At 37.3% G+C, this 14507-nt stretch overlaps 1 protein-coding gene across 1 annotated transcript in view; it reads left to right on the top strand.

The window, feature by feature from the left end:
• Nucleotides 1-12033: 12033 nt before the first annotated feature.
• Nucleotides 12034-14507, top strand: part of MRC1 (mannose receptor C-type 1) — an 89211-nt gene continuing 86737 nt past the window's right edge. Inside the window, exon 1 of the mRNA XM_005606899.4 lies at nucleotides 12034-12462. Coding sequence (XP_005606956.2) covers nucleotides 12402-12462 — 61 coding nt within the window. The 5' untranslated portion in view covers nucleotides 12034-12401. The remainder of the gene's footprint in view (nucleotides 12463-14507) is intronic.

Raw genomic sequence — 14507 nt, 5'->3', positions numbered from 1 at the left:
TGGTCTTGGCAAAATTGGCAAAATTACTTTAAAGAGCAGTTTAGGCTATTTCCTGTTTCCATTTTACATGCAAGGAGCTTGGATGTCACCACTCTGTCCTCACAATGAGAAAAAAGCTAAACAGCCTGAAAAATCAACTCTTTTGGGATCCATAAGAGAGGGGAGGACACAGGGCAAACTGCTACCCCCAAGAGTGGACAGACAGGTGAATCCGGGGAGTCACAGCTTCCTGGAGCAGAGACTCGCCAGCTGAAACCTCCATGGAACCAGCACTCTGGTAGGAAAACCTCAGCTGTAATGGATTAATTGCTGGAGGCTCTGTGTGGACAACTCTGAGTTAAAAGCTGTAGAGGGACCTAGTCATAAGGGTTCCCCACAATACTGTGAGATTGACCTCCAGGATCTCCACCAGGTTTCCATAGTAAATAGAGGAGAAAAATCCCCTCAGGCTTCCACCAGTGGGAAGGGAGGGGGAGCCTCTGTTCTTGACAAAGTCTGCCCTCAGCGAAACTAGTTAATTAGAACCTACCATGCTGGGGTATTACAGCCAAACTGACCTGGGGAAGGGAAATACCGAAGTCCAGCCCATTCTAACCATCCTGTCTCACGTAAGGTGGGGAGGAGAAAAAAACTGAGACACTCTGGTGAATTTCACAGTCCAAAGACACAGGCTCGTTAAAGCCTGGGATCTGGTCATAAACTGTGGAACACTTCCCCTCCCTCCAACAGCTCCGCTACATGACTAAAGGCCTATTTGCAGAAGTTCCTTTTACCTGGGACATCATGTCTGGTTATCAAGAATGAGTTACAAAGCATTACAAAGGGCAAAAAACCCATAATTTGAACACACAGAACAAGCATCAGAATCAGACATGGCAGGGATGTTGGAGTTATCAGATGAGGAATTTAAAACAACTGTGATGAATATGTTAAGGGCTCAAATGGATAAAGTAGGCAGTATGCAAGAACAGATGGGCAATGTAAGCAGAGAGATGGAAATGCCAAGAAAAAACAAACAAACAAAAATACTAGACATAGAAAACCGTAACAGAAATAAAGACTGCATTTGATGGGCTTATTAGGGGACTGGACATGGCTGAAGAAAGAATTGCTGCATTAGAGGATATAGCAATAGAATCTTCAAAAACTGAAAAGCAAAGAAAACAAAGACTGAAAAAACAGGACAGACTATCCAAGGACAGTGCGACAACTACAAAAGGTGTTGTATATGAGTAATAGGAAAACTAGAAGCAGAGTAAAGAGAGAAAGGAGTAGGAGAAATATTAGGAACAACACAGTCATGTTATTTAACCATGAGGCTATGATGTGAGAAATGTGTTGTTAGTGATTTCATCATTGTGCAAACATCATAGAGCGTACTTACACAAACCTGGATGGTATAGCCAACTACACGCCTAGGCTATATGGTACTCATCTTACGTAGACCACTGTCTTGTATGTGATCTGCTGGTGACTGAAATGCTGTTATGTGGTGCACGACTGCAATGACTGAAAATTTCCCCAAGTTCATGTCAGACACCAAACTACAGATCCAGGAAGCTTAGAAAATACTAAGCCTGATAAATGCCCAAAAAATAACACTTTGTGTATCATTTTCAAATTACAGAAAATAAAAGATAGAGAAAATATCCTAAGAGAAGTTAGAGGAAAAAAACACCTTACCTATAGAGGAACAAAGACAAGAAATGTGTCTGACTTCTCCTTGGAAACCATCTAAAGAAGAGAGAGGAGTGAAATATTTAAAGGGTTGAGAGAAAAAACTACCAACCTAGAATTCTGTGCCTTGTGAAATTATTCTTCAAACATGAGAGAAATAAGGGCTTTCTCAGACTAACAAAAATTGAGGGAATTTGTTGCCAGTAGCCCTGTCTTGCAAGATATGTTAAAAGAAATTCTTTAGAGAGAAGGAAAAAATATGTAGGTCAGAAACTGGGATCTACATAAAAAAGAAGAGCATCAGAAAATGAATAAGTGAAGGTAAAATAAAAGCTTGTATTTTTCTTATTCTTATTTGATCTGCCAGATAACAGTTTGTTCAAAATAATAATAGCAACAATGTACTTGATTACGTGTGTTTACGTATATAGCTCATTTATATGTGTATATATATACTTATGTAGACTTATATATAACTGAAATTACTGACAGCAGTGCTACAAGGGATGGGAGGAAGGAATTAGGATTAGTTTGTTAGTATGAGATACTCACACTACCCAAAAAAGTGGTATAGAATTATTTGAAACTGTACTAGAATTAGTGGTAAACATAACTTTATGTTGCAAACCCTGGGGCAACCACTAAAAACTGTTAAAAAATAAAAGAAGTATACAGACATGCTGAGAAAGAAGAGAAAATGGGATCATATGAAATGTTCAATTAAAACTAAAAAAGATAGAAAAAGAGTGAAAGACGAAAATAGCAACAAACAGGGGCAACAAACAGAAAACAATAACGCATGTGATAGATGTTAATCCAACTTTATCAATAATCACTTTGATGTCAGTGGTCTAAATGCATCAATTGAAAGACAGAGATTGTCAGAATGGATCAAAAAACATGACCCAAATGTATGCTGTGTACAAGAAATCCACTCTAAATATAAAGACACATATAGATTAAAAGTAAATGGGTGGAGAAAAACATACTATGTGAACATTAATCAAAAGAAAGTGGGAGTAGCTACATTAATTTCAGACAGAGCAGAATTCAAAGTAAGGAAAATTATCAGGAATTAAGATTACGTAGTGAGAAAGGAGTCAATCCTCTAGGAAGATGTAACAATCTTTAACACGTATGCACCTAACAAAAAAGCATCAAAGTACATGAGGCCAAAACTGATAGGACTGCAGAGAGAAATAGGTGAATCTATTATTATAGTCAAAGACTTCAACACCCCTCTCAGAAATGGACAGTTCCAGCAGGCAGAAAATCAGTCAGGAAATAGTTGAACTCAACACCATGAACTAATTGGAAGTAATTGACACCTAAGAACTACTTCATTCAACAACAGCAGAATACACATTCTTTTCAAGCTCACATGGAACATTGACCAAAATAAACCATATTCTGGGCCATAAAACACACTTTAACAAATTTAAAAGAATATAAATGATAAAATATCTGCTCTCATAATATAATGGAATTAAACTAAAAATCGGTAACAGAAAGATAACAGGAAAATCCCAAAATATGTGGCAGTTAAACAACACACTTCTAAATAACATATGGGTTAAAGAAGAAAGCTCAAGAGAGATTAAAATATATATGGGAGAAATGAAAATAAAAACAAAACTTATGAGGCCAGCCCTGTGGTTGAGTGATTAAGTTCGTGTGCTCTGCTTCGATGGCCCAGGGTTTTGCCAGTTCAGATCCTGGGTGTGGACTTAGCACTGCTCATCAAGCCATGCTGAGGCGGCATCCCACATAGCAGAACTAGAAGGACCTACAACTAGAATATACAACCATGTACTGGGGAGCTTTGGGGAGAAGAAGAAGAAAAAATAGAGTAACAATAGATGCTAGCTCAGGGCCAATCTTTAAACAAATAAACAACCAACCAAAAAACATCAAAATTTGTGGGATGCAGCAAAAGCAGTGTTTAGAGGACAATTTACAGCATTCAATGCATATATTAGAAAACAATATTAGCTACTAAAACCAATAACCTAAGTTTCCACCTTAGGAAACTAGAAAAAGAAAAGCAAATTAAATTCCAAGTAAGGAGAAGAAAAGAAATAAAGAATTAGAGCAGAAATCAATGAAATTGAAACCAGGAAATCAATAGAGAAAATCAGTGAAACCAAAAGCTGGTTCTTTGAAAAGATCAATAAAATTGATGAGCTTCTAACCATGGTAAGTAACAAAAAAAAGAGAGAAGACACAAATTAGTGATATCAGAAATGAAAGAGGTGACATTTCTACAGATCCCATTGTAATTAAACGAATAATAAAGGAATACAATAAACAACTCTATACCCACAAATTTGATAACCTAGATGAAATGGACCAATTCCTTGAAAGAAATAATAGGTCAAAACTCACACAAGAAGAAATAGATCATCTGAATAGGGCTGTACCTATTAAAGAAATTGAACCAATAATTAATAACCTTCCAAAACAGAAAGCATCAGGCACAGATGGCTTCACTGGTAAATTCTAGCCAACATTTAAGGAAGGAATTGTACTAATTCTCCGAAGTCCCTTTAAGAGACTAGAAGAGGAGAGAAAACTCCCTAACTCATTCCATGTGGCCAGGATTACCCTAATTCTAAAACTGAGCAAACACATTACAAGAAATGAAAACTACAGATCAATCTCTCTCATGAACATTGATGCAAAAATCCTAAAAAAAATATCAGCAAATCAAATCCAAAAAAGTATAAGAAGAATTGTACACCATAACTATTGCAGATATGCAAGGCTGGTTCAACATTAAAAAATCACTTAATGTAATCTATCACATTGACAAACTAAAAAGAAAAATCACATGATCATATCTATTGATGCAGAAAAAGTATTTGAAAAAATCCAACACTCATTCATAATTAAAAAATCTCAGGAAACTAGGAATAGAGGAGAACTTTCTCAAATGGATAAAGAACATCTACAAGGACCCTATAGCTAATATCATACTTGATGGTGATAAATTTGAAACTTTCCCACTAAGATCAGGTACAAGGCAGGAGCATTGCCTTTCACCACTACTTTTCAGCATCATTCAATAAAGCAAGTAAAGGAAAGAAAAGGTATACAGATTAAGAAGGAAGGCATAAAACTGTCTTTGTTCACAGATGACATGAACTTCCAGGTAGAAAATCTGTAAGAATTGACAAAAAAAACTCTGGAACTAATATGTGAATATAGCACAGTTGCAGGATACAAGGTTAACATGTAAAAGTCAATTGCTTTCCTATATACCAGGAATGAACAAGTGGAATTTGAAATTAAAAACACATTAATATTTATACTAGCACCCCTAAAAATTACATACTTAGGTATGAATTTAACAAAATACGTACAAGGTCTATATGAGGAAAACTACAAAACTCAGATGAAAGATATGAAAGTAGAACTTAATAAATGGAGAGATAGTCCATGTTTGTGGATAGGAAGACTCAATATTGTCAAGATGTCAGTTCTTCACAACTTGATCTTTAGAATCAATGCAATCCCAATCAAAATCTCAGCAAGTTATTTTGTGGATATTTACAAACTGGTTCTAAAGTTTATATGGAGAGACAAAGGATCTAGAATAGTCAACACAGTATCGAAGGAGAAGAACAAAGTCAGAGAATTGACACTACTCAACTTCAAGCCTTACTATAAAGCTACAGTAATCAAGACAGGATAGTATTGGCAAAAGAATAGACAAACAGATCACGGAACAGGATAGAAAGGCTAGAAATAGAGTCACATAAATATCATCAACTGATCTTTGGGAAAGGAGCAAAATTAATAAAACGGAAAAAAGATAGCGTTTTCAACAAGTGGTGTTGGAATTTCTGGACATCCACATGCAAAACACATTAATCTAAACACAGACATTACACCCTTCACAAAAATGAAGTCAAGATGGATCATAGATCTAAATGGAAAGCACAAAACTATAAAACCCCTCTAGAAGATAGCATAGGAGAAATCCAGATGACCTTGGAGATGGTGATACCTTCTTAGATACAACACCAAAGACACAATCCATGAAAGAAATAATTGATAAGCTGGACTTCATGAAAATTAAAAACCTTCTGTTCTGTGAAAGATGGTATCAAAAGAATTAAAACATAAACCACAGCCTGGGAAAAACTAACTGCAAACGACATATCTGTTATCCAAAATAAACAAAGAACTCTTAAAACCCAACAGTAGGAAAACAAGCAACCCAATTTAAAAATGGACAAAAGACCTGAACAGACACCTCACCAAAGAAGATATACAAATGGAAAATTAGCATATGAAAATATGCTCCACATTGTATGTCAATAGGGAAATGCAAATTAAAACAACGAGATACCACTACACACCAGTTAGAATGGCCAAAATCAAAACAGTGACAACACCAAATGCTAGAGAGGATGTGGAGCAACAGGAACTCTCGTTCACCGCTGGTGGGAATGCACAATGGTACAGCCGCTCTGGAAGACAGTTTGACAGTTTCTTACAAAACTAAACATACTCTTACTAGACCATCCAACGATCGTGCTCCTTGGTACTCACCTAAAGGACTTGAAAACTTATGTCCACACAAAAACCTGAACATAGGTGTTTTTAGCAGCTTTATTCATAATTGCCAAAGTTTGGACGCAACCAAGATATCCTTCAGTAGGTGAGTGGATAAATAAACTGTGGTCATTCCAACAATGGGATATTATTCAGTGCTAAAAAGAAATGAGGTATCAAGCCATGAAAAGATTTGGAGGAACCTTAACTGCATCTTACTAGGTGAAAGAAACCAGTCTGAGAAAGCTACTTACTGTATGATTCAAACTATATGACATTCTGAAAAGGTAAAATTAGAGAGACAATAAAAAACTCAATGTTGGGGTGGGGCAGGGAGGGAATAGAAATGAACAGGCAGAGAACAGAGGATGTTGATAATGGGAAAGGCTATACATGTGTCGGGGCAGGGGAGTATATGAGAAATCTCTGTACCTCCCTTGCAATTTTATTGTAAACACGAAACTGCTCTAAAAAAATAGTCTTTTTAAAAAAGTAGTGTAGTCCTAAACATATCAAAAAATATGTTTGGGGGATAATATTTACAATAGTAATATTTGCTGAGAAAGTTTGCATTTATACAAACACAAATCTTAGTTTTCCAGGATAAGCCTATTAAAAAACTAATAATTTTCCGTGCATTGAAATGGGAATATTAATGGATTTTTCAGAAATGCCTTCTTTCTCTGTGATGTATTTCTGTTTAAGGATTTAGATACCTTAGAGACTAGGTTTTCCAGAATATTTGAGTGAATAAATACAAAATTTACTTTCTAAGTTGCTAAAAACTATAGGTAACATTATATATTTGGAGTAGTTCTGACGAGGAAACCCAATGATTTTGTGTCTTGATTTCTATCTGTAAAGTTTAGGTCATTTTCAGATCATAAAATACATTTTTTTATCTTATTAAAATTTTTTTCAAATATTAAATGGGTCAAATAACCTTCTAATTAAATTATTTCGTAAAGTTAAATAAGTATTTTATAAAGATGTGTGCCATAGCAAACAAAATGAAACATAACATTGACTATGGAACTATGAAACTCACAGATCCTTCAAATAGTCTGCATACATATACTGTAGGTCACATTAAATCTAAATATACTATCTGAAGAGAATTACAATAAAGCCAAATTTTAGATAAATAACTCCATACAAATATTTTTGATTGCTAGAAGGTAATTGTTTCTATTAAACTGTAAATGCATTATTGGTGTTTTGATATATTTTGGTAAGAAATGAAAAATATAAAGAGTAAGAACATAAAAAAAGTGTTCCATCTTTTAAATTTTTAAGTTTTTACCTAACTGTATCATTCTATCTTCTTTTTCCTTCTCACTGAGCGAAAATAATCTTGAGCAAATTTGCCCATTAAAAGACAGGTTTGCTTAAACAAAAGAAACTTCTGAATCAACTAGGAGTTTTTTTTTTTTTTAAAGATTTTATTTTTCCCTTTTTCTCCCCAAAGCCCCCCAGTACATAGTTGTATATTCTTCGTTGTGGGTCCCTCTAGTTGTGGCATGTGGGACGCTGCCTCAGCGTGGTTTGATGAGCAGTGCCATGTCCGCGCCCAGGATTCGAACCAACGAAACACTGGGCCGCTTGCAGCGGAGTGCGTGAACTTAACCACTCGGCCATGGGGCCAGCCCCTCAACTAGGAGTTTTAACTGTGATAAATGATAGAACAGGTTACCAAAAAATTTATTGAGCTGATTTTCTCACAACTATTTCACAGCAAAGGAGTCACTAAGCTCATCTCATATGGAGTTGAATGGGTGTGAGGCACGTGATGTCTGAGAAAGAGAGGGTCTGGGAGGAAATGGAATAGTTCAGCAATTGTCTTGCCGATGAAATAAATGAAGATTTCCTTTATTTTATAGAAATACTTCTTTACCTTAAAGGAAGTACTAGTCAAAAACAACCGCCATCATCAATAGCCAAGCAAAACCCAGCATCAAAACTTAGTAGAAGGGTATAAAGAGGAGGGTAAGAGTTAGATTTTATTTTAATTGGTAAAATATATATAATATAAAATTTATCATTTTATCCATTTTCACTTGTACAGTTCAGTGGCTTTAAGTATATTCACGGTGTTGTGTAACTGTCACCACTATCTATTTTCAGAACCTTTCCATCATCCAAAACAGAAACTCTGTCCCATTAAACACTAATGCTCATTTCTTCTCCCCCATCTGTTCCTGGTAACCTCTTCTTCCTGGCTCTGTGAATTCGCATATTCTATGTATATCGTACAAGTGGAATAATACAATATTTGTCTTTTTGTGTCTGGATTATTTCACTTAGCATAATATTTTCAAGGTTGTACATGCTGTAGCAAGTATCCGAATTCCTTTCTATGGCTAATAATATTCCATTGTGTGTGTGTGTGTGTGTGTGTGTATACTGCATTTTGTTTATCCATTCATCTGCTGATAGACATTTGTGTTGCTTCTCCCTTTTGGCTAGTATGAATAATGCTGCTGTGAACATTGGTATACAAATATCTGTTTGAGTCTCTGTTTTCAATTATTTTGGGTATATATTCAGAAGTGGAATTCCTGGATCATATGGGAATTCTATGTTTAATTTTTTGAGGAAGGGCCAAACTGTTTTCCACAGTGGCTATACCGTTTTATATTCCCACCAGGAATGTGCAAGGGTTCTAATTTCTCCACATCCTTACTAACACTTATTTTCTCTTTTTGTCTTTTGGTAGCAGCCATCTAAATGGGTGTGAAGTGATATGCCATTGTGGTTTTGTTTGCACTTCCCTAATGATGGTGAGCATCTTTTCATGTACTTATTGGCTACTTGTGTATCTTCTTTGGAGAAATGTACTCAAGTCCATTGCCCATTTTTTAAATTGATTATTTTGTTGTTGTTGCTGTTGATTTGTACTTCTTTATGTATTGTGAGTATTGATCCTTTATCAGATATACGCTTTGAAAATATTTCCTCCCATTCTGTGGCTTGTCCTTTCACTCTTTCGGTAGTGTCCTTTGATGCACAAGTTTTTTATTTTGATGGGGCTCAATTTATCTACGTTTTCTTTTGTTGCCTGTGCTTTTTGTGTCATACCCCCCAAAAAAATCATCAAATCCAATGCTATGAAGATTTTTTTCTGATGTTTTCTTCTAAAAATTGTACAGTTTTAGCTTGTAAGTTTAGATTTTTGATCCATTTTGAGCTAATTTTTATATACAGTATAAGGTTAAAGTCCAACTTTATTCTTTTGTATGTGGATATCCGGTTTTCCTGGCATCATTTGTTGAAAAGGCTGTTCTTTCTTCATTGAGTGGTCTTGGAACCATTGTAAAAAATCAATTGACCACACAGGTAAAGTTTCTTTCTGGGCTCTGTATTCTATTCCATTGATCTTTATATCTCTCCTATGCCAGTACCACACTATTTTGATTACCGTAGCTTTGTAGCAAGTTCTGAAATCAGAAAGTATGAACTGAGTCCTCCATATTTGTTCCTTTTCAAGATTGTTTTGGCTATGTAGGATCTCTTGAGATTTTATGTGAATGTTAGATGAGTTCTTCTATTTCTGCCAAAACATCATTGAGATTTTGAGGGGAATTGCATTGAATCTGTAGATGTCTTTGGGTAGTATCATCATCTTAACAATATTAAGTTTTCCATTCTATGAACATGGGATATCTTTCCATTTATTTAGATCTTCTTTGATTTCTTTCAGCAATGTTTCGTATTTTCCAAGTCTTTGGGCTCCTTGGTTAAATTTAGTCCTAAGTAGTTTATTCGTTTTGATGCTATTGCAAATGGAATTTTCTCAATTTCATCTTCAGATTTTTCATTAATAGTGTATAGAACTGCAACTGATGTTTTGTGTTTTGATTTTGTATCCTTCCACTTTGTTGTATTTGTTTATTAGCTCCAACAGTTGTTTTTGTGGATGCTTTAGGGTTTTCCACGTGTAAAATCATGCCATCTGTGAAGAGAGATGACATTACTTTTCCAGTTTGGCTGCTTTTCATTTTTTTTCTTGCCTAATTGCTCTGGCCAGAGCTTCCAGTACTACGTTGAATAGAAGGGGTGAAAGCAATTAAAAGCAGCAACTAACCTTCAGAATATACAGCTTCAATACTTGGAGGACAAGGTCTTTATTGTCCACCCTGGCTCCAGCAAGCCACACCAGAAACACAGTCATCTGCCCTCACTGCTGCCTCCCACAAAGATGGGGGATGGAGGATGGTAGCCACTACCACAAGGGAAAGGCTGAAATTCGCCAACATTTACCAGCCTCTCCGTCAAGCCAGATGCTACAAGTTTTCTACTAGAGTAGAGTTCTAAAATAATTATTTCAGACAGTTCCTGCCAGTTCAATGGCTGTTTAGGTGAAATGATGGATTGCTAAATCTTCCTATTCCACCATCTTCTGTGATGTCACTCCCCCAAGAGTTGGATTTCTTTCTTTGCCTTGGTCACCTCTTCTAGCCTGATAAATCTGTGTTTCAATAAGGTCAAGGTCATGCGGTAAATTCTTTGTGCAAAAGTTGGCTTCCTTTTGTTTCAAAGTCACAGATTTTACCACTGATCCTGGTGGGCCATATAATACATTTGTATAACTAAAAAAACCCTGAATGTGAGCGTAGAGAGAATTCAATTTTATTTGCTTCTGAAATAGATATAAATCCAAATTAGGATGAAATTTTTAAAAAATGTATATAATTTATTTACATTTAGAAGCCATGCATGACTCATTTAAAATATTTTTTTCATGAGAAATCAATGAAGCAATGTTTTGGAAAGAAACATTTTTGTTTCATCTATTCTGTTTTGTAACCAACTTTTTTGTCAGTCAAGCACTGGCTTAATGAAAAAGAAACATTTGTCCTGTGTCCTACATTTTCACCATCTTTTACCTCCTCTCAGAATAATCTTAAATTTAGAATGCTAAAAGAAAAATCAGTAAGAGAACTATATCACATTTCTCATTAAGAAGTAAAGTTTATAACTTTATCACAAACATAGTAAATGTTGGAGCTTTCCACTTGCAGATAAATCATTCTTTTAAAATTTTAAAAAATACAATGTTTCCAGCAGTTTCTTTTTAAATTTGCCACACTCCGTTTGTGGGTTGGCTAATTACTGATATCTGCTTCAAAATGTTCTTAATTCATGCTTTACTTCTGAAAAATAAGTAAATAGATGTTTAGGGGTTAATATTGTGGTTAATGAAAAATCTGTTACCGTTTGTCTTAAGGAAAGAATTCCACTTGTCATGTAATGAATATACATCTTTTTATCAAAAGAGGAGATTTTATCCAGCAAAAGGACCCTTTCAAACTTGAAAATGACCCCTATGATTGAAACTGGGCAGCAAGACTTTATTGCAAATCCTTTGTCACTGTTATCTCTAGAGAACTTTCTAGAAAAAGACCTAGAACTTTCTCTCTCCTTGAGTTACTGAGATTCTTTCTTAGGTTTAGCCTCTCTTTCACGTTTCTTCTAGGTAAAGGAACAAAGCTCTGTGTGAACTGTTTCTTCTGAAGCTTTCTGAGCAAAAAAGAGACTCTAAGCACTGAATATGGAGAATGAGGGGCATCAGTTTCAACCCTCACCAAACTGTTTCCACCACAAAGCTGCTCTTTTTAATGACGCCTTTTCTGTCACTTTAGAGTGGAGGTTGTCTGCTCAGGGACCCTTGATTCATCACTTCCCAGAGGGAACCTCAGTTTTCCAGCCCAAGTAATGGCCTCGGGCTTGCTCTCCACACACAGCCCTGACTGCAAAGGCCACGAGGTCCAAAGCTGTTTCACTTCTCGTCTTCCCAGCAGGCCAGCCCTCTCTCCTCATTTCTCACCATTGCCCTCTCCTCCCCCCTTCCTCATCCCTCTCCCACATGTGTCCCTTTCTCCCCTTCCTCTGCGTCTGTTCTTCTCAGAAGTTAGCTTACCAAGCAAAGTTGTAACTTTGAATTCCTGTTTTTCCAACCACCCTCATGTGACAGGATATCTCCTTATTGGAGGTTTTCCCTAATTTCAGAAGCCCTTTAAAAGTGAGAGCTTCCTTCACGCTTCTTTTTAACAGGGCAGCTCTGAGGACCGAGCAGGGGAAGGGGTGATCCGGCGCCCTCCTTGTTTTGGTTCTTTCTTACCCCCTCCTCTCCATCAGGGGGAGAAGAGGATACACTCTGGGCCATGAGGCTGTCCCTGCTCCCGGTTTTCCTCTCTCTCATTCCTGTTGCCACGCAGCTGTTGGGTAAGTTGGCTCTGAGGCAGAAGCTCTCTGCTTGGGGTCTGGGGTCTACGGCACGTCTTCCCTTTGGGTCAATGTTAATGGATTCTTTTCAACACCTGTGGTGAGGAGAAAAGCAAAAGTCCCCTGCACCACCAGCTTTATGGAAAACCTGTCACCTCCGCCTGGCTGCCACGCCTGGAAGCCCAGGGCTGGAGGAGGCAGTCTGCTTCTTGGGGTTGGAGGTGCCTCCTGGCCCTGAGCCCCACAGAGCCTGTCTTCCTCCTGACTTCTCTCCTCTCTCACTGTTCCTTCCCTGCTTTATTCTTAGAGGGATTTCCTCTATGATTTGCGCATTATAGTTTTCATTTCACAATGTTTCTATCTGACCTCCAACAAATATCTTCTGAGTGTTTTTGGCTGAAAGGAGGGCAGCTCTGGTCTCTCTTCATCGTAGGTCTAAGGATCATCCCCCCAAAAGGAATTCCATGTGATTTCCACAATCCTTCTTTTTTTTCCTATGAACCATTTTAATCATTCATAGTTTTTATGGCTAGAAAGTTCATCCATATCTGTATTCTAAGTTCTTCTAAGGATTGTGCTGTCTCAAACAGAACAATCTGCTTAGGAGTAAGTTCCTTGTCACTGAAGGTCTTCAGACAGAAGCTGGATGACAAATTCAAGGCTGGTCTGAGATGTGGATTCGAATCCAGGGGAGTCTGATAGAAGCACAGTTAGCTGCATTACGTAGCCGCATTTGAAAAAGTAAAAACGCATAGGTGACATTGATTTGATTAATAGATTTTATTTAACCTAATATATCCAAAATATTGTTCATCAACTTTACTCAATATGAAACCTATTGGGATATTTTACACTCATTTTTTAAAATTAAATTTTCAAAATCTGGTGTGCATTTTATACTTACAGCACATCTCAGTTCAGTCTGACTTCATTTCAAGCATTCCATAGATCCGTGGGGTAAGAGCTACCATGGTGGGCAGCACAGATCCAGCCTCTAATTTCCTCTAAACTGACTCAATGCTTTTGGGCAGAAAGTGTTCCTCAATTTGCTTAGGAATTTTTCTCTCTTCGAGACAGCAGGATGCCTTACTCTGATGAATGTCTTCCCCTTCGTAGGCATAAATATGGGAGAAACAGGGGGATGCTGAAGATCTGTTTACTTAGAGAATAAAAAACAAACAAAAATATGAGTAAGGGAGCCCCTTCCAGAATTTTTTTTTAAACGTGAGAGCCTATAATTCTTAGTTTACCTTTTCTTGGTCCCTGCAGCCCATGAACAGAGGTGTTTGGGTAAAAGTGGAGCACCTGCTTACTTAGCTATAGAATAAAGGATGTATGAATTCTCTGCACCCAACCCCCCCGCTCCCTATGCATTAAGAAAACCCATAGAAAGTTCTCTCTACTCTCTGCTGTGGTTTATTTCTTTTCAACTGGAACCCCTTCCTCCACCTCCCTCACCAGAATCCTACGTTATCAGCACCATGAGCATCCGTGTTTTACCTTGAGGGGCCCACGAGGCCAAGCTTTACAGAGGGAACCACTCTCCCTTCTTCCTCTTCTTCTTGCCCTGCTCTCTTTTTAGCTGAGAGAATTGTATTCAGCACCAACATTTAGACCTCCGTGGAGATATAATCACAGCAGAGCCACAGGGAGAGTTACTCAGACACAGGTTGGACCTCAGCAGAGAAGCTTAGGTTGAAATGTGGTGATTTGGTTCACAGGCAACTTAATTGGTTCTCAGAAGAAAAAAGCACTGATTTGTGCATTTACTGATTTCCATGGTGTAATACTACTGCCATGGTTGATTTCAAACTATCGATGTGATGCCCCTGGTGGCAGAGTTGGGAAGAGATGCCAACGGTAGGCTCTCACTGGCCGATGAGAGAGAAAACAAGACAGTGAATTTGAGCTCTGGCGCGGTCCGATGGCGCAACCAACCTCCTTGTTTTATTGCTGAGAAAACTGAGGTCCAGACAAGTCAAGTGATCTTTCTGGGGTCTCACAACTAGTCAACGGCACAGCCTGTTTTGTGCTCAGGACTCCTG

The sequence above is a fragment of the Equus caballus genome, chromosome 29 (genome assembly GCF_041296265.1).
Source record: "Equus caballus isolate H_3958 breed thoroughbred chromosome 29, TB-T2T, whole genome shotgun sequence".
Classification (NCBI taxonomy): Eukaryota; Metazoa; Chordata; class Mammalia; order Perissodactyla; family Equidae; genus Equus; species Equus caballus.
Note: the sequence above shows the minus strand (reverse complement) of the source record. Positions and strands in the feature narration are given on the sequence as shown.